The sequence below is a fragment of the Leopardus geoffroyi genome, chromosome A2, assembly GCF_018350155.1.
Source record: "Leopardus geoffroyi isolate Oge1 chromosome A2, O.geoffroyi_Oge1_pat1.0, whole genome shotgun sequence".
In the NCBI taxonomy this organism is placed as follows: Eukaryota; Metazoa; Chordata; class Mammalia; order Carnivora; family Felidae; genus Leopardus; species Leopardus geoffroyi.
Genome location: NC_059331.1, coordinates 71171315 through 71191028, shown reverse-complemented (window position 1 = coordinate 71191028; position 19714 = coordinate 71171315). Strand labels below are relative to the sequence as shown.

Here is a 19714-nt window from a genome sequence, read left to right as displayed (position 1 = left end):
TGTCTCCCTCTCTCTCTGACCCTTCCCCCATTCATGCTCTGTCTCTGTCTCAAAAATAAATAAACGTTAAAAAAAATTTTTTTTACATAAAATAAAATAAGGTACTTGACCCAACCCTAGAAAATTGGTAGAATCTAGCAAGGAACAAAGGAAGAGGAATGGCAATCCCCCAGAGACACAGCATAAGCAGAGATGCAGCGGTAGGATTGAGAAGTGTCAGTAGAGAGACAACAAATAGTTTGGTATGACCAGAATACCATTTCTACTTGGTTTTTGTCTTGGTTTTTGTTAAGTTTTGAATGCCACATGGTTGGCACTTTCTTAAAAGCCCACTGAATGAAATTGAGAGGAATAATATGATGGTTTTTGTATAAAAATGGGCTTTAGAGATCAAGTCACCCATTGTCTCTCAAGAAGAGAAGGTTATTGGCATTTTGAGGACAATTTTGTGAAGTGTAGAATTGTCTTATGTCATTGCTGGACCTTTTCTTCCTGGTCACATCCATTAAATGTCAGGAGTGCCCTCACCTCACCAGTCACTATGACAACCAAAACAAAAAACAAAACAAAATACCCCTAAGCATTTCTAAATATTCCCATGTGGCAATGCCACTTTAGTTAGGAATTGTATTTTAAAGTCAGGTAAACTTAAATACCAAAAACTCAGGTGACACAGGGAGTTCAAGACCACAACTCAGATCTCCTAAGTCCCAGTCCAGTGTATACTAGTATTTTAGAAAGGAGATAATGATGGCCAAGAGGAGGAAGGATTGTGCAAAGAGTGATCTGCGAGAGAAAGACCCATCAGGGGCCTCTGCCACAGACCAGGTATAAGGTGGGGAGGCCTTGGAAGCAGCAAAGAGACAGAAGACAATGGACACCGCGTGGGAAGAAGCCTCAGGTGGTCAAGAGGTGCAAAGGAAGGGGTGCTTGGGACTTCAGTTAGCAGACAGAGTCTCAGCTCTGGCTTCTCCACAGAGGAACTATGTATCATTGCTCCTTCCTTTCCTTTCTGGGGCCTCAGTTTCCTCATCTGCAAGTGGAGACAAGGGAATTGGATGGCCAGCTAGCTCTGTGACTCTCAGAGTCCGTGGGGCTTGACTCACATTATCAACACATTGGTAAGATGAACAGGAAAGCCAGTTGGGGACAATGGTAGATTTGCTGTTAGGTAAGTTGATAATGAGTATGAAAACAGCAGGATATCCAATTTGAAATGACAGTTAAGCAGACATAAATATGGAATAATTAGACTCAGGAATAATCAATGAATTGTTTTTATAATCCATGGTTTTTCTGTGTCACATAACAGGGGCAATGGGGGATTTGCTATAGATGTTTCTTATACTACAACCTTAGGAATCAGTTATTTTCTGTTCACCTTCATGGGCCATTCTCTTGAGTGTTGCTCAGCAGTTGATATTTTTATCAATTGAATTTAAGGATAGAATTGAAATCAGTTTCTATATTCAGGATCCTAATTGATAAAAATTTTTCTCAAAACCCTTAAGATAGGTTATTAAAAGAGACACTGTTAAGTGTCTTTTGGATTAGCCTTTACTTCAAGTGAACATATTTCAGGAAGTTTGCTGAAAGCCATTATCAGGAATATAATACTTTATGCATAAAAAGATCATTATTTGACACTTTAGCCTGCATTTTAGTACAGGGTCACGTCTGTCTGCAATATACAAAAAAAAAGTACTAACAAAACAAGTCTGTATCTTCCCATAATGTCCCAAGGGAAATGGACACAGATAAATGGAAAGAGCATATAGGGCTATAAATATTGGTTTCCATCTCTCTATCAGTAAGGAAGTCACTGGAGGTCACATTTGTCTTATTTATACTGCAATTAGCAATATAAATTAACATTAATAAGGAAGGATAACAGAGCACCTAAGTTTTATTTCTTTTACCAGTTTAGAAAATTGTTAGTCATAGAAAAGTTCTGGAAGGGTACACACATGGGTGCGTTGCCTCATGAAAGGATAAGAATCTGGCAGGGAAGAGAAACTGACTTTTCACTTTTAAAGCAGAAGTCACTCTTGGTCGTTCTTTGCAGTGAGATTTTTTGATGACAAAAGTTATTTCACTGGCTCGGATGACACAGGGAAGTGTGGGGAGGTAACTTCTGCACTGCTTCTAAATTTGGGGAATTTTTCTCTTGATTCCATGCAACCAATATTTGATTACAGTTTGGTTGGAAGTTTATAAAATTCAGGCACCTATGAAAATAAACTTTTGAATTATCAACAGTAAGCAATGAGTGTAGAAAACACAGACACAGGTGGGAAAGAAGTTAAAAGGCAAGTATAATTCCCGATCTGGAGACACTTTCTGGTAACCATGGAAATAAAAAATTGAATCATGTTGTCTATGGTTCTGCATCCTATTTTACTAATACAGTACCTTGTAGACTGTCCCCATGCAATTAAAATTCTTCTATATTTATTCATATAGATCTACCACAATTTAAATCAAGCCTTTCTTTGTACATTATTTATCGCCCACTTTTCGCTTTTATAAATATGTTGAATAGCTCAAGATCTCTCTCTCCCTCTTTTGTTTCCTTAAGCTAATTCTGAAAACTTTGTTAATGATCTGTTTTTAGAACACAAAAGGATTCTAGAGATGAATTAAAATTCATCACTTGGGCCTTTCCTCTGAACTCACTATTTTTTTCATCATCAGATCTCCAGTGTTTTCAAAGAGAGCATTAACTGGTTATTAACCCAAATTCAGTCTAAAACCTGCAATTTTCAATCACATCTTTAAAAAAAAAAAAAACACCAGTTTACATTTCTAAATTGCAACACAGAAGAGAAATTTGTTTACCCGTCACTGTAAACTATTTTCTGAGCATATCTACTTTTTTTTCTGGAGAGCTAAATGTTTGAAGTTTTCACATTTGCAATTATGATTAAAGCTATTTCAACATCAAAAGGAAAAGAAATCTTAAAAGTAGTCCCTACTGGAAACTGGGTTTTAGCCAGTCATAGAGTAGTCATAGCATGTCTGGGGAGAGGCAGGCCACTGGGGGAGTCCCTTCTTTGTCTGTCTCTCACATACATCCCTGAGAAATTCGGGAACACAGAAGGTGTCAAATGCCAGGGAATTCAGTGAGTCGTATAATTTTGGTTTTAAATGGAAAATTCAAACTTCTAGTCATTTTCAGTAGTTAGGAAAGCAAATGTTAGCATCATGTTTGCAGTGAGATCCAAATCAGTTACTCAGTCGATACCTAATATTCCTCAGGATGGACCATTTCGTATTACTTTAGGGCTACAAGGATCCTAGCACATACTAAACTCTCGCCCAATCTCAGAATTCTCTCTAGCCCTGTCTGGAACTGTCCTTATCCCTATAAATTCTCAGCTCCTTGTTGGAGAAGCCTGTTTCTGTTTAACCTTCCCATCCTCCAGCTCATCTGTAGACCTTCCAGTACTACTTTGCAATCACCTCCTTTGCCCTTGGCAGTTGTTTCTATGGTTCAGGTACCCCACAAGCGGCACCTTCCCCCTGGGTTGTTTTCTCCATCTCACTCGTCATTGGCCTGAAGCATATTCATCAGTCAGTCATCTACCTTTGGGGTGGCTGGCCTTCATCTGACTTCTGAAGTTTTGCAATCTGGCTTGGTTTTGCCAGTGAACAGGTAACCTCAGGAGAAGGCACCATTTTTCCCTAAAGCATATCTGTAACACATGAATTCCCTCTGGCAGCTAGGAAGAGAAGTGAGTTTCTTCTTGTTTCAGAGCCCCATTTATTTCAGGGCAACCCACCAACAATGACACACTTTAGCCCAGGGTGTGACAGCAGACATCACCTGAGTTCTGTATTACAGTCATGCCTTCCTGAAGTCTGCTATCAGATCCACTTCCTCAGTTTCTCTCTGTAATGCATCATTTAGATAATCTTCTGCTGAGTGGTCTTTGAGATTCCTGTCTTTACAGCATCGAAAATATTTCAAACACACAATAAAGCAGACTGACATAATTCCCTCTAAGGAAAAGAAACCTAACATTTCAGTGCCAGAAAGGCTTTACATATTTATTAATTCATGGTGGAAGAAACGTAGAGACTCGTACATATTTATTAATTCATGGTGGAAGAGCGAGCAAACCTTTCTTTTACCACTTTGCGTTGTAACCATTTAATTGGGACTGGAAAGTGCTGTTGTCGAAGTACCTACTTCTAAATCTTGGTGGCTGGCTACAGTAGCTGAGGGCTAATGACACCGAAGTGAGAAGTCCACCACAATGGCACAGAATCCATTTCCTTGTCCCTCAAGTAAGCAGTGAGCAAGGAGAAGAACCAGGAGAGAAAAGGGTTGGATCTGCATCTCTGCTGCTTCCAAAAGAGCAGTTCAAAGACCGCCATGTACAGACAGTGAACTGATAGCACATCTCTGCAAAGGAAGGATGTTCATCCTGTCTGTGTGAAGTATGGAAGTAGGACCCGAAGGAAAACTAGCAATTACTATGTCTTTAATTAGTAAGCCCTAAGTAATCTGTCCTGTTTGTCATCTGCACTAGGACACATGGTCTCATCTTAAATGACCCCTTTGAGATTGACTTGACCTTTCTGGACTTTGTAGCATAGGATCTCAGTACCTCTCCTGAATTCTGTGGGAATGAATTGTATACTGGTCTCAGAGGGAGAATTTTCTCTCCTTTTTTGTCTGGATGTTTGAGCTTCTTATAAGTATGTTACAAAGTAATCTTCAATGTAATTCTTAAATGTTTTTAAAGCCTATTTTGGCATACTTTACCAAATATCATAAAATGAGTCATACTCTACAGCAAACCCATAAATTTGTGGAAGATCTATACAGCCTCTGTTTAAATAGCTTACCCTTCAAGAGTCCTTTAAGAAACAGAATGTACATGGAATCACAGTAGAAAGTTCATCGTCATGCTCTAGGACTTAGGGGATTTCTGAAATTTAAAATTGAGCTAAATCAATCATCACAAATATCAGTTTTAAGCTGTGCAAGTTCTGAATTCCATGACGTTTTGTCAAAATGCCCATCCAAAACCAAGGTACTGGATGCAGGCTAGCAGCATGAGAGAAGTCAACAAATGCTTTGCAATCAAGCAAATCCTGGTTCTGCCTCTTACAGTTGAAAATTTTGTAAAAACTTAATTATATCCAATCCTCAGATTTTCTGCTTATAATATGTGGTTAATAATGCTTATCTTCCAGAATTTTGAGAAAATAAAAAGATACTATGTTAAGGAAGAGTAGCCAGCACAGTGAATGGAATAATAGGCAATTAGCAAAGAACAGCCATCTGAGGGTGATACGTGGTGTTGGAAAGAGCAAGTCCATTCCACATTCAGTTCTGAAGTTCAGTATCAACTCTCACAAATTAAGGTCATAAACCCATCTTTATTGATAGTATTCATGTAGAATTTATTTATGTCTCTTGAACATATTTATAAAGAGAAATGTTCTTTAGTCAGTATGTTAATCTAGTTAACATTTAGGACATTTGGCACATTCACTTTCTTTCTTTTTTTTTTTATTTTTTTTTTAATATTTACTTATTTTTGAGACAGAGAGAGACAGAGCATGAACGGGGGGAAGGTTAGAGAGAGAGGGAGACACAGAATTTGAAACAAGCTCCAGGGTCTGAGCTGTCAGCACAGAGCCCGACGTGGGGCTCAAACTCACGGAGCACGAGATCATGACCTGAGCTGAAGTCAGATGCTTAACCGACTGAGCTACCCAGGCGCCCCATGCACAATCACTTTCTTAAAAACCCTAACATAGCACATCAACCATCCTACCTAATCTTTTTTTTTAACTTGCTTATTTCAATTCATTTTGAAGATTGTAACTTCATTGCTTTTTAACTTAAGTGATATCTGGGTCTTTTCCCCCTCATATTGGAAAATTAGTATCAAAAGACCATCTGAATTTGATAATATTTCCAATGCTAACAATTTTATTTTGAAATTAGGCTTCAGAAGTCTCTCGAAACAGAGGAGCCTCTTTACTGGCCAGGCCAGGACACAGCCTGGTAGCTGCTATTCGAAGCCAACATCAACATGAGTCATTGCCACTAGGTATGTATCATGCTTTTGGGATCCTGGATACCCAGTCCTTAGCCTTGTTTTTCTTATCACAAGTCCTTTAATATTCAGGATTCTGTATTTTCTTTTTCCTTTCCTATGATAAAATCTACCCCCTACCCTTTGCTTCCATCCCTCCTTTGCCCTTTTTCCCTTTCCCTCCCCTCCTTGATTTGTTCTTCCCTTTTCCCTGTCTCAGTTCTTTTCCAGACTCTCAGCCCCTTCTTTATTCCTTTCAGTGATTTGTTAGCTGAGTACAGGAGAGCATAGTTTAAATGAGGTGATGGATCTTATTGCTATTAGATGCGGTTTGTAATTTAGACCTCTTTTCCCATGTGTGTATGGGGACAAGTCAGTGTAGTCTTCATTCCTAACCTCAGCCACCTCCTTCTAAAACACGTGCCACTTGTATCAAGGGAAATGAGGTAAGAAAGCCCAAATGGATTTGGGTATTTCCATTATGACTACTGGGAAATCAACCATGGCCACAGGTTGTAAGTGTCAAGTGTTCAGAAATGGATTTCTTTGAAGTTACGAAGAATCTTTGGCCATAATAACTATGGCAAAATGACCAAGAGAAGTCAGAAGGAAGAGAGTAAAATAGCTTGTGGAAGAATGATTTTATTCTCCTTCACCTATTCACACAGGGGTGAGTTAACACCCCGTTAAGGTCTTAGAATATTAAGGATAATTAACTTAGATCTAGTTCACTTTGGTTTGATCTTTTAGAAATGACAATGCTATTATGTCACACACAAAGAGCCCTCAAGAGCTTACATTTTTCTGATGAGTGTGCTACCTGCCCTTCGAACTCTTGCATTAATCCTGGTATCAAGTAGCTATTTTCCAACCATTAGAGAAATCATCTCTGGGCTGAAAACTCAACCACAACTTGCACTTTTGTCTGTTTCAGCATATAATGACAAGATTGTGGCATTTCTCCGCCAGCCAAACATTTTTGAAATGCTGCAAGAGCGTCAGCCAAGCCTGGCGAGAAACCACACACTCAGGTAAGGGCTTGTCCCTCACCTTGTAGCTCCAACTAGTCGTCCAGGTGGGACAACATATCTGTGGAGAGAGCATAAAAGCTTATGATGCATTTTGTTCATGCATTTAATTATGTCTTGAATACTCCAACTGAAGGATCCAGGAATTCTAATGTTCTCTGAAGTTCCACAATGTGTTTTTTATTTTATTTTATTTTCTATGTGTGTTTTTTTTATTTTAGTCATTCTTAACAGGTGTGAGGTGATATCTTACTGTGGTGTAATTTGCATTTCTCTAATGATGAGTGATGTTGAGCATCTTTTCATGTGTCTATGGGCCATCTGTATGTCTTCTTTGGAAAAAAATCTATTCATGTCCCCTAACCATTTTTAACTGAATTTTGGGGGGGATTTTTGGTGTTGAGTTGTGCAAATTCTTTATATATTTTGATATTAACACTTTATTGGATGTTATCATTTGCAGATATCTTCTCCCATTCACTAGGTTGTCTTTTGTTTTGTTGATGGTTTCCTTCACTGTTCAAAGGCTTTTTATTTTGGGGCAGTCCCAATAGTTTATTTTTGCTTTTGTTTCCCTTGCCAAAGGAGACATATCTATAAAGATGTCAAAAAAATTACTACCTGTATTTTCTTTTAGGAATTTTATGGTTTCAGATCTCACATTTAGGTCTTTAATCCATTTTAAATGTTTTTATTTTTAAAATATCATTGTTTAATGGTAAACCAAAAACTAGATGAACACATTAGAAAATAAACCAACAAGCAAACAAAAAGTATCAAAAATATATGTTCTAACTAGTTAAATCTTACTGTCCATTAATGTCATTGTTGCATGAGTGTCTCTGAAACTGAGTCACTTCATTTGGAAAGGACAGCCACCAAAAGTGATAAAAAGGGAAAATATCCTCCGAACTTAAATCCCACTTTCTCTCCAAGATATCTCAGTATCACTCTGCTTCAGTTGACTACACAGCATTTTGGAAGCTGGCAATGCATGATGGTTAAGTGTGTCCTCTAGGAGTTCAAATTCTTGCTCCAGCTCTTAGGAACCATTGATGGAGGCATATTATTCAGCCCAAATCTGCCCTTAATCTCCTTGGAAACAGGTCACTGTGTGGGCACTGGGGAGATGCTTTTATGGGTATGTGTATAAAGGATCAGGCAAGGTGGGTGGGAATGCAGTCACTGAATGCCTCTGATTCCTTTCCTCCCATTTGGTGGTCTTTTGAATCTAGTTGACAACTGTAATACTCTGCCTTGATTTCCTCAGTGAATCACCAACACCTGAAAATAGTCTCTTTGCTATTCAAATTCCTATTAATCATGCCAGGGTGGATCATTCACTGTCCTTCCCCCTCCACACACACCCTCACTGACACCTCTTTCCCTTGTGTTTTACTCTGTGTGAATTAGAACCATGTCCTCCCCACTGCCTTGTCTCAACTCCTCCCTCTTTCTCTGTCTCCACACCCAAACATCTGCCTCCTCACTTTCTCTCTTCCAGCTCTTTTTTTTTTTTTAATTCTTCCCTGTCATGGCCTGTGTTTGGGTGCTCAGCATTTCTCTCCTGGATTTTGCAGGAATATCGTAGAAGATACCACGTATCTCTCTCACCCTGTTATAACCAGAATTACCTTATTTTGGCAAAGATTAAATTATACTATTACTTCCCTTCAAAAAAAAACAAAAAAAAAAAAAACAAAAAAAAACCACCTTCCCATTGTGTGTGAAATAAAGTCAGGATTTCTAAGCACAGTTTCCATGGTCTCCAAAGTCTGGCCCTAACCTAACTTGCCATGCCACACTAGTTTTTTCCTTCTAGAGTCTTCTATCTCCACCAAACAGTCTGTGTCATCTCCTACCTCTGCCCTCTGGGGAGTGGCTTTTCTCTTAAGGACCTCTTAACTCATTTTAAAGGCTCAAACCAAATGCAAAGACTCACTGACCCAGGCAAACTTTAGTATTTCTTTTACCTTGCTTTAACAGCATTCCTTTTTGTATCTCTAGGATATTTTTCCATTATCTCTTATAGTTGTCCATACTGATGTCTCCCTACAATACATAGGTTCCTTAGAGCAGGACCTTCCATTCTTTGCCTTTGTGTCACTCTCCCCTTCAGAACCTAGTCCTCTTTGAAGAGAAGAAGGACTAATTACATTTAGAGTGAATGAAAGATCTTTAGCATTAACAGATGAACTTTCGCACAAGTGATTGTCATTTCCACTTATGTTCCACTCTACCCATTTCATTACTGTGTCATTTATTTGTGGGCTATTCCTTGACTCACAGTACATCATAATTTAAGGGAATTTCAAGGGATTTTCAGAGGAGTTGTACTACCTGAAAAATTTCTGAGAGCTTGCTGCTCTTGAACATTTTTTACGTTTCTGATTCTACCACTAAGTAATGAGTTTCACAGCTTATTTTTTGCAGGAATTTGATCTCACCAAAGGCACTAGCGTCCCATTTAAGTTATTTTAAAAGTGAAAAATGTAATCCCCTGGGTAAAAGAGTGAACTGTTTTCAAGGGAAGGGAAGCTATTTTCTGTACTTTTGCATAGTATCACATGCAATAGTGATATTTTTTAAAGGCTTTTTTTAAGACTTTTTTTAAAGACTTTTTAAAAGACTTTTTAAAGGCTTTGTTGCAGTGCAGAATTGTATAATTATGATTTTCCAGATATGGCAGAACTTGGAATTAGGAGATATTGGAATTGAAAAAATCTTGGCAATTATTTTGTACAGAAACTAATAACTTCTTTAAGATATGGATTCTTTTAAGGACCTGTAGACCCAAGATGAGAACCCAAATATCTCATCAAAAACAGAAGGCCCACAACGACTAAGAGGCCATGGATTTAAAAAGAGAGAACAAGAACAAGAAATTGCTCCTCAGGGAATCAGGCTTACAAGAAGCAGGAAGCCAGGCACTAGTTACCATGACTGGGCCTGTGCCTGCCCCTCGATGTGCTGTGAGGGTGCATCAGCTCCATTTTACAGGTCCAGAAGTTGAAAAGAAAACCTCCTTTTCCTATGACACTGCCCAAAGGAAGAACCTCCTGCTTCCTCTGTTGTCCCCAAGTGGAGACTGTGACCCTGTTAAGCCATTGCTCATCTCAGGGAGCCATCGATCCACTGTCTTGGGTCCACAAAGTCAGTTGCTGAGTTAAAGGGTAGAGAGTGAGTTATCAGAAAACTGTGTTCAGCAGACAACAGTGAATCATAAGGAAGCCACATGTGGAGAGGCAAGATGGAGCCAGAAAACCCAGAGGTTAATGACATCTGTTCACATTAAGGGACATGGTAGCAGTCCTCATTCATTCATTCCTCTTTCAACCAGTGCTTTTATTGTGCCAGTATTCTGAATCAGGATTGTGCTGGATTTGTGTATGCAGTAGCATAGCAAAACAGACATTGGCCCTACTTCGCATGGTATTTGCAACCTATTGAAGAAGGCAGACGATAGACAAATTTGACTTTTTGTTTTCCTTAAGTCAAATATATAGCTGTAGCATGTGTTTAAAGGCCACAAAAGACAAGATCAGAATTCAGTGATAATGATAGAAGAATGTCAAGGATTTCATTTGGATATTAATGAACTGAGCTCTGAGGAGACTTTTGCACTGGAGTTTTCCTGGTGAGCAAGGGATATATGTTGAAGGAGCAGATGGCCTTCTTGCCTTCGGAGATCTTTCCCAGTTCCAGTGGAGCTGGAGTTGAGTTCCAGAGGCATTTGGAGGCCCCCCAGACCACTGGGTCTGCATGAAATTTTCATATATGTGACAGAGGATGCAATGTCCTGTGGAGAGCCACTGAAAGTCTCAGAAAACTGTGTTTGGCTGATACATGGATATGCTCCATGTGGGTGGTGAGATAATAGAACTACTTTGCTGCCCTAGTAGAGTTGACCCCCTTTGGACTTCGTTTCCTCAGGGACCCTGGGAACAAAGGGCAATCACTAGAATTTTCTCTCCATTTTTCCTCCAAGCAAGGAGACCAGGGGCTTACCCACATATGGGTACCTAGGGCAACAGAATAATCTGCCCTAGGGACATTGTCATTGGGAGGACATATGAATTGAAGAGTCCTTTGTGGGGCTGAAGTCAATTAACCACAAAAGTCTTCCAAACAAGAGGCCTGTGAGGTGGTATCAGGATTTAGAGGCCAAAGCTCAGGAACATGGAATCAAGAACATAAAGACCCGGAGGAAGAAACAGGTGGTGGAGGAGGCATGGTGTTTGCACTCTTGGCTAGGTTTCCACATCCTCCCTGCAAAATGATGTGTGGAAACATATGCTCTATTTTTTTTTCAAACCATTAAAAACCATTGGTTGTGGCATTTGTAATATTTGAACATTTGTTTTTGTTTTTTTAAATGTTTATGGGGGGGAGGGGCAGAGTGGGTGGGGGGGAGAGAATCCCAAACAGGTTCCATGCTATCAGCACAGAGCCTGATGCAGGGCTCAAACTCACGAACTGTGAGATCATGACCTGAGCTGAAATCAAGAGTCTGACACTTAACTGATTGAGCCACCCAGGCACCCCTGTAATATATGAGTATTTGAATGTCAGAGAAGCAAAGTACAAAGTTCATTTGATCAAAATAAATGTTATTTATCTATAGACTCGGAATAATTTGCCAGGTTATAGTTGGAGGTCATGAAAGAGAGAATGCAAATTGTAATTAAACAGAGAAATTGATGCCTGTGCTCAGACTGACCTAGGAGACTCTGGTATTCTGAACGCCAGACCCTCCCTTACTCAGTGTGGCATTATACATTTTCCAGCAGGCGTAAGGTTTCTCAAGAGATTTCCTCCTGCTCTTTCCTCCCATGGCTCCCGAGACACCATGAGCCCATGACAGTCCTCCAGCAGCTCTCTTTATCCATCTTCACTCCTGACTGTCATTGCTATCTGAGGTCCTATCCTTGTTGTGTTCCTCAGCTTCCATCCCTGTGTGAGTCTGAGGAAGGGTAGTCCCTAGTAGAGCATCATGGGAACCTGCAATAGAAACTTAAAATGCCACAAAACTCACTGAACGTTAGAAAATTGCTATTCAGCCATATTGACAGACAAAATGAATCAGAAAGGGATTTATTCCTTAGCTTATGTATTGGTGTGTAATTCTTATTTTCTTTCCCACATTGTTCTAGGGAGAAAATCCATTACATTCGGACTGAGGGTAATCATGGGCTTGAAAAGTTGTCCTGTGATGCAGATCTAGTCATTTTGCTGAGGTAAGGAGCTAAGCCTGAAACCCTTCTGGAAAAGCTGCTCTGGGTAGTTCTCCACTACAGCTATGACTGAAACATTCAACATTTGTTCTAGGGGATTCTAGTGACTGCAACTAAAGTAGGGCCCCACCCTTATACCTGCTGTCCATTGCTTTCTTTACATTTACAACTGGGGTATCAAGAACTGTGTACAGTACTTGATGGAGAATTTATTTTTGTAGGATTAATTAGAGTATAAAATAACTCTGAGAATTTGCATACTGGCTTTGCCTATCTAAGTGAACCTAAGTGCTTTTGTTGCCTTGTGAGAACTGTAACCACTATCACCCCAATTCGTGAACACTCATGGACAGAAAACTAACTTTTTTCCTTCCTTTCTTTTCTTTCTTTCTTTTTCTTCCTCTTCTCCCCCTCTTCTTCTCCCTCCCCTTCCTCCCTCTTCTTCTTCTTCCCCCCTTTGTTTCTTCCCCCTTCCTCCTCCCTCTCCTCCTCTCCCTCTTCTTTTCCTCCTCCACCCCTTCCTCCCCTTCCTCCTTCCTCCCCCTCCTCCCCTTTTTCCCTTCCTTCCTCTTCCCCCTCCTCCTCCTCTCCCTTCTCCTCCTTCTCCTCCTCCTCCTCCTTCCTCCTCCTCCCCCTCCTCCTTCCTCCTCCTCCCCCTCCTCCTTCCTCCTCCTCCCCCCTCCTCCTTCCTCCTCCTCCCCCTTCTCCTTCCTCCTCCTTCCCCTCCTCCTCCCCCCTCCTTCTTCCTCCTCCTCCCCTTCTTCTTCTTCTTCTTCTTCTTCTTCTTCTTCTTCTTCTTCCCCCTGCTCTTCCTCCTTCTCCTCCTTCTCCTTTACCATTTCCTTCTCTTTCTCCTTCTTCTTTTCTCACTGTGCAGTCTCTTTGAAGAAGAGATTATGTCCTACGTCCCACTGCAGACTGCCTTTCATCCCGGGTACAGCTTCTCTCCCCGCTGTTCACCCTGTTCCTCACCTCAGAACTCCCCAGGTAACTTGAATATTTGGCATTCTGTATCCTGTAGAGACATCTGTGTTTCCAGATGAAGAGGAAAAAAGGTGATTATATATACATCCTCTCTCCCTTCCTCCCTTTCAATTTTCTGATTGAAAGCACACTGTCACATTGGGTGTTGACAAATTGCTGGCTGTTTTTGTAATGCCCCCAAGCTACAATGCATTCTACATTTTTAAATAATTTGAAAATGTTTTTACAAAAACAGTGTTTCATGACATGTGAAAATTATATGAAATTCAAATTTCAGTGTCTATAAATAGAATTTAATTGGACCCCAGCCACACCTATTTATTTATGTATTTTCTATAACAACTTTCATACTACAACAGCAGAGCTGAGTGGTAGCAATGAGACCAGATGGCCACGAAAGCCTAAAATATTTACTATCTGGCCCTTCACAGAAAAAGTCTGCTGACCCCTGTTCTAAATTACTATTACATTCCAAAGGTACTCTGCAAGCACTTAGAAGGGAAGAGCCCTTTCTGAAACATTCTGCCTTATGACTCTGAATATTATTAGATACCAATTTTAGTAACTTTGTGTTAACGTGTAAAGGAATTACTAGGTGATATGGTTACTAGGGACCACCATTATGTACCCACGAAGCTGTCTGTCAAAGAGTTTTCTTACATGTGAAACTGTTCCCCTACAGTTTTCTTTATGTATTAGGATTAATTTACCCATATCACAGAAATTCGTTATAGGTCATTTCTGTTCCAAATGAGGAAATGTATACTGAACTGTTTAGTGAAAATAAAGAAGCTTTTGTTCCTGGGTTCATCCAGATAATTAGTGTAAGTCAAATTCATACTCCCAAATGGGATCCAGACACTGGAAAGTTTTTCCTCACTTGTTTGATTGCAATACCACCTTGTTCTAAGTCTTGAGGATAAACCCAAATTTCTTTTCATAACTTTAAAAGTATAGGGATATAGATATATAGATAAATGTAAAGGGATTTAGTTTCAAAAATCTAGTAAGGGGGGCACCTGGGTGGCAAGGTTGGTTATGCATCTAACTCTTGATTTGGGCTCAGGTCATGACCTCACAGTCATAAGATCAAGCCCCACATCGAGCTCCTCACTGGGCATGAAGCCTGCTTGAGATTCTCTCTGTCCTTCTCCTTCTAACCTGCACCTACACATGCACATTCTCTCTCCTTCTTTTTCTCTGTCTCTCTCTCAAAAAAAAAAAAAGAAAGAAAGAAAGAAAAGAAAAAAAAACCTAGTAGATTCCTATCTCACAACTTCTAGAGTCAGAATCTGAGCTTGGCTTTTGAAACCAGTGGAGAAATTCACAAGAAATACAGAATTTAGCAGTGTGCTCAGTCCCTCAGAAGGGATGTCTCACTCAGCATCACTCAGTACTGCCATAGGTTTCTAAAACTAGAATATCTTTTAGTTTGCCTCTTCCAACTCATGTCACTCAGAAATGTCTCTTAGAGTTTATTAATTGCTAAAATCTGTTTCTAAGTCAGTGTCTCCTTGTCATTTCCTCCAAACCAGTGCACCAATGACATTGCTGAGGAAATGCCCAATGTGTGCTGCCTCTGACATACAACATAATTGAGATGCCATGGCCTGGGAAAAGGAGGACAAAGAGCTTTTCCAGAGCCAGCATCAGGACAGTCAAATGTTCCCATGCACACAGGATGACTTACTTTTGGGAAGCAGAGCCTTCCATTTGCGGGGACCATCATCTGCATGATGATCTGCCATTTTCTTATAGAGATTGTTCCAGCCTGATAAAGTATCTGCACTTTGGTTGAAACATTTGACACTACAGTATGCTTTTAACATCATTGCATGGGGGAGATACCATATTACAAATAGAAAAATAATAGAGAATAAAGAGTTATTTGCTAAATGAGAATTACTTGTATGACTTTTATAAAAGGAATCAAGTTTCCTAATGAGGAATTACTAATACCATGAATCCAAACAATCATTCAATTCATTTTAATTCTTTATTATCCTAGCTCTGATCATGAGGTTCTAGATTATGCAATCCAAAAATTTTGATGTTAAATTTTGTAATTCTCATTTTTCTAGACTTTCATGAAATTTATCTGGGTGCTATGGAGATAGCAAATCATAGATATTTATGCCAAAGTACTTTGTAAAGCATGAATGATTAGAAAAATACATCATGGGCAGTGGTAATACCAGAAGCATAAAAATCATATTATAAAATATACTGTAATCTACTGGACAGAAAATGATACTTGCACCTACAGACTTGTATTCTAGTTCTACCTGTAGCCTGAAACCTGGCATTTCACTGAGGATACATCTTTTCAAGTGGTGGCTGTTGGTTCCCTCACACTTCAGTTGCTGGGGAGCCCAAAGGTGGGGCTGGTGCCCTTCATGTTTCCCTGCTTGTACCATTCAGGTGTCTCTCCCCCCACCCCCAGTTGCTGTCATCTACCAGCCTTTTTCTTATTCCCAAAGATTATGGTACCTGTCTCATAGTCTCCCTCTCCTTCGCTGAGTCCTTCCATCATCCTGAATGACTTCAACATCCACAAGGATACCCATTCATTTCCCTGGCCTTCTGGTTTCTGGAACTCTGGTCTGGAATGACCTTCCCCTTCCCCACCACAACCACTTGTTCCCACAGTCACCTTCCCACCCTTGTTGTCATCTCTAAAATCACTGACTCAAGCATCTTGTTCCCGTCCAACACACTTATTCAACTGCTGTCCCCGTTACTGTCCTTTGCCTTCATCAGGACCTCTAGTTCATGCACACCTCTCCCCTCCCTTCTGTCCTTCCCTTATCTGGCATAGATTCCATGGTTCATTATTTCAGTAACATCTCTGCCAGTGATATAAATTCCACGGTCCCCTCTTTTTTTTTTTTTTTTTTTTTTTTTTTTTTTTTTTGCAGAACTGTGCCCCTAGACAAGTGTACTATCTGCATCTTCTACATCTGTGCTCAGGCGTTCTTGATCAAATTCACCTGACAGGGCAGATTATAAATTATCAGTTAGTCATCTCTCACTTCACATGGACCTTGAACACCCAAAAGAAAACTCTGCCACATTTCCTTTGTAAACTTCTCCACTGCAATCTCAAGTGTTTATGCTCCCCTCAAACCTCCAACCCTCTGTGTCTCTCCTAGCAAATATGTCCCTTCTCCCTTCACTGAGAAAATTGAAGCCATTAGATAAACATTTTCTCAAATGCCTGCTACCAATCCTACAAGCTTGCAAAGCCTGCCTCTCCTTCTGCTCCACACCTGTGCATTAGAGGAGGTGTCTTCACTAAGGTCACCATGACATCTGGGCACACAGTTCACTGGGTAATTCTCACATTTAACACTAAGCCACATTTGACATTATTGACTGCTCTCCCTCCTAAGTCACCTCTTCAGTTAGTTTCTGTGACACTACTGTATGCATTTCATCTACTACTTTGGCCACCTTTTCAAACTCATCCTTCACTTCCTACCATGCTCAAGACTCAGTCCCAGGTTTCTTCTCTTCTCTCTCAACCTATATCTCTTTCCAATCATCCATTCAAAGATAATGCCATCAAAGACCAAGCTCATTATCTCCCCTACAGATCTGTTCTTCTTCCATTGTTCCCCTCTCAATGACTGTCACTGCAGTCCCTTCAATTACAAAATCTGAAGCCTACCTCTCCCTCACTACCTATGTCCAGTTCATTGCCTCCTAAACACACCTCCACTCTGTCTACTTCTCACCTCCACTGACACCACCTTAGTCCAATTTAAGCTCTCTAAATCCACCTTATCCCTCTCATTTATTTTTGCCTCTACTTCAGATAGACTGATGCTTTCATAACTCTAGTCTCATCATGTCAGCCCTCATGCAATGGCTGCCTATTGTGCTTAGCATTAAACAAAACTGTTTAACAAAGTAGACTTTATCCTGTTTGATCATCTCCTGCCCACCTCTCAACACTTGTGTTGCATCACTCTGGTCCTTATACCCTGTGGTCCAGATAAACTGGAGCACCACTTTCCATTCTGCTGCAGTACCTTTGCACATGCTGATCCTCTACCTAGATTGCTCCTCTCCCAGCTCATCTCTTGTCTTAGTTCAATAGAGGCCTTTCCTAACTAGTTTAGTCTAATTCATGCTTACTTGTTCTTCAGCTATTTCTTAGGAAAGCCTTCCTGAACTTGGCCAGAGGGCAAGTTCTCAAAGAACATGATCTCAAAGAACTGAGTTCCATTCCTTCATGAGCAGCAATCATCTCAACTTGTAATTATATTCTCATTCCTGTGAGTTTGTTGGTATCAGTCTTCTTTAGAATATAAATTCAATACCTGGAATGTAATAAGTAGTAATTAAAGGGGCTTCAATAACTAATAAATAGTTGTTAATAATATAACTATTAATTATATAATTATATATAATTATAACATACATTGTAATTATATATTATTATATATAATACATGATTATATATAATAATATACAATTATATGACTATTAATATTATATTAACAATATAACTAATAAATAATACCTGTTTATAAGTAATAACTATTAAATATAACTATTTATTTGTTATTGAAGGGGCAAGCTGTATTTCTATCCATCTGTAAAACTTGGAAAAGAATGTTATTTTTTCCACTCCTTATTTTCATTAAAAAGTGTATAAAGATAATAAAACATTTACAAAGATCCTGAATGATATAAAAACTCTCTTCTATATAGAGTGAATGACTTATTGTTGTTGCTGTTGTTGTTATCATTATCATTATTATTATTATTATAAACGTTTCTTCTATGATGCAAGGTAATCTAATTCAAATTCCTAAATGCTCTGGGCCCTACTGGACACCTATGTTTAATTTAGGATCAATATAGTTAGAGAAGTATGACATACATACGTATTACAGTCTGACTTGCCTCATCGTAGTTACAATCACTTCTTATAGTATAGAAACTTACAAGAAAAATTGAGACTAGTCTGATTTATGTTGTTTTAGATTATTTAAGTACAATTAAGCCAATAGATATGCTAATCAAGATATTTTTAAGAGAAATACAACTTGAAATGGAGTGCAAGACTTAAATGTTTATTGTCATCAGAATTCCTTTATCTCTTTATTAATATTTTTTCCATTTATTATAAAAGTAACTGAAAGAGTAATGGAAATCAAGGGAAACTTCTTTGAGAAGAAAAATATGAAGACATAGGAATGTGCCTCTGGTTGGCCCTTCTTCTAACATTGCTTCATGTATCAGTGATGGCCTTCAGACCATGTGCTTCTCTCTGCAGGTTTACAGAGAGCCAGTGCAAGAGCCCCTTCACCCTACCGGAGAGACTTCGAGGCCAAGCTCCGCAATTTCTACCGAAAACTGGAAGCCAAAGGATTTGGTCAGGGTCCAGGGAAAATTAAGTGAGTGCTCCCGTGCTTATTCCTGAATTCAGAAGCTAGATTTTTCTATCCTTTTCTCCCCCATAACCTTTGTGATACTTTTTGGAGATTGGATTCCGTGGTGTGGTAATATTTATGTTCATGTAAAGGAGGAAAGAAAAAAGTTGGGAAGAAAGAAGAAAGGAAGTTAAATTGGAAGAGAAGCAGAAAGAAAGGAAAGAGAAGAGAAGGAGGGAGAGAAAAATCAGATTTCAGGCAAAGACATATATATAAAATTAATGATAAACCTTTTCAGAAAACAAAGAATCTTGAACAGAATAAAATAATGTATATTTCCTTTTACTTATTTTGGGGACAAATTTAACTCATTGATCAAATCCATGGATTCTATAGCTTTGTAATTGGGGTCTAAGTGAATAGTTGTATTTTTCCCCTCTAGGTTTATTATTTTTATCTTTAAAATATGAGTCTAAACTGAGGTATCCAACTTAAGAGATTCTTTTTGGAATTCATCAAAAAGAATCCTAAAAGTAGTCCAGTATGATGGAATATATCCAATTATAAAAGTGTACATGTTGTCCTTGTGCTCCCAATGTTTTGCAAAGAGCATTAAAATAAGTCCATTGCTGAACTGATGGAATCTGCACCTTGTTGGAGAGGCAGGGCACCCATAGCTCACCTAGAACACCCTCCAACATCAGAGCTTGGAGCCACCACTCACCGCCCACATGGCTTCTTCTTCCCAGGCTCATCATTCGTCGGGACCACTTGTTAGAAGGAACCTTCAATCAGGTGATGGCCTATTCCCGGAAGGAGCTTCAGCGAAACAAACTCTACGTTACCTTTGTTGGAGAGGAGGGGTGAGGCACCAGCAGTTTTATGCAGACACCTCACTCAATGTGGGCAGGCCAGAGCCACCATATCTTGGTTATTTTGCTCAGGAAAGAGCAGGATGGCTCTTAGCTTTGCCCCAAGGTGATTCTGATCATGTCCTTTCAGGAGGTCTTTCTCTCTCCAGGTATTGC

At 39.5% G+C, this 19714-nt stretch overlaps 1 protein-coding gene across 6 annotated transcripts in view; it reads left to right on the top strand.

Moving 5' to 3' along the window:
• HECW1 (HECT, C2 and WW domain containing E3 ubiquitin protein ligase 1) overlaps window positions 1-19714 on the top strand; it is a 422849-nt gene that overhangs the window by 350640 nt on the left and 52495 nt on the right. For all 6 annotated transcript variants that reach the window (XM_045494336.1, XM_045494331.1, XM_045494332.1 and 3 more), the window contains 6 exons: window positions 5966-6071; window positions 6991-7087; window positions 12238-12321; window positions 13196-13305; window positions 18590-18710; window positions 19436-19549. In XM_045494336.1, the coding sequence (XP_045350292.1) occupies window positions 5966-6071; window positions 6991-7087; window positions 12238-12321; window positions 13196-13305; window positions 18590-18710; window positions 19436-19549 (632 nt within the window). The remainder of the gene's footprint in view (window positions 1-5965; window positions 6072-6990; window positions 7088-12237; window positions 12322-13195; window positions 13306-18589; window positions 18711-19435; window positions 19550-19714) is intronic.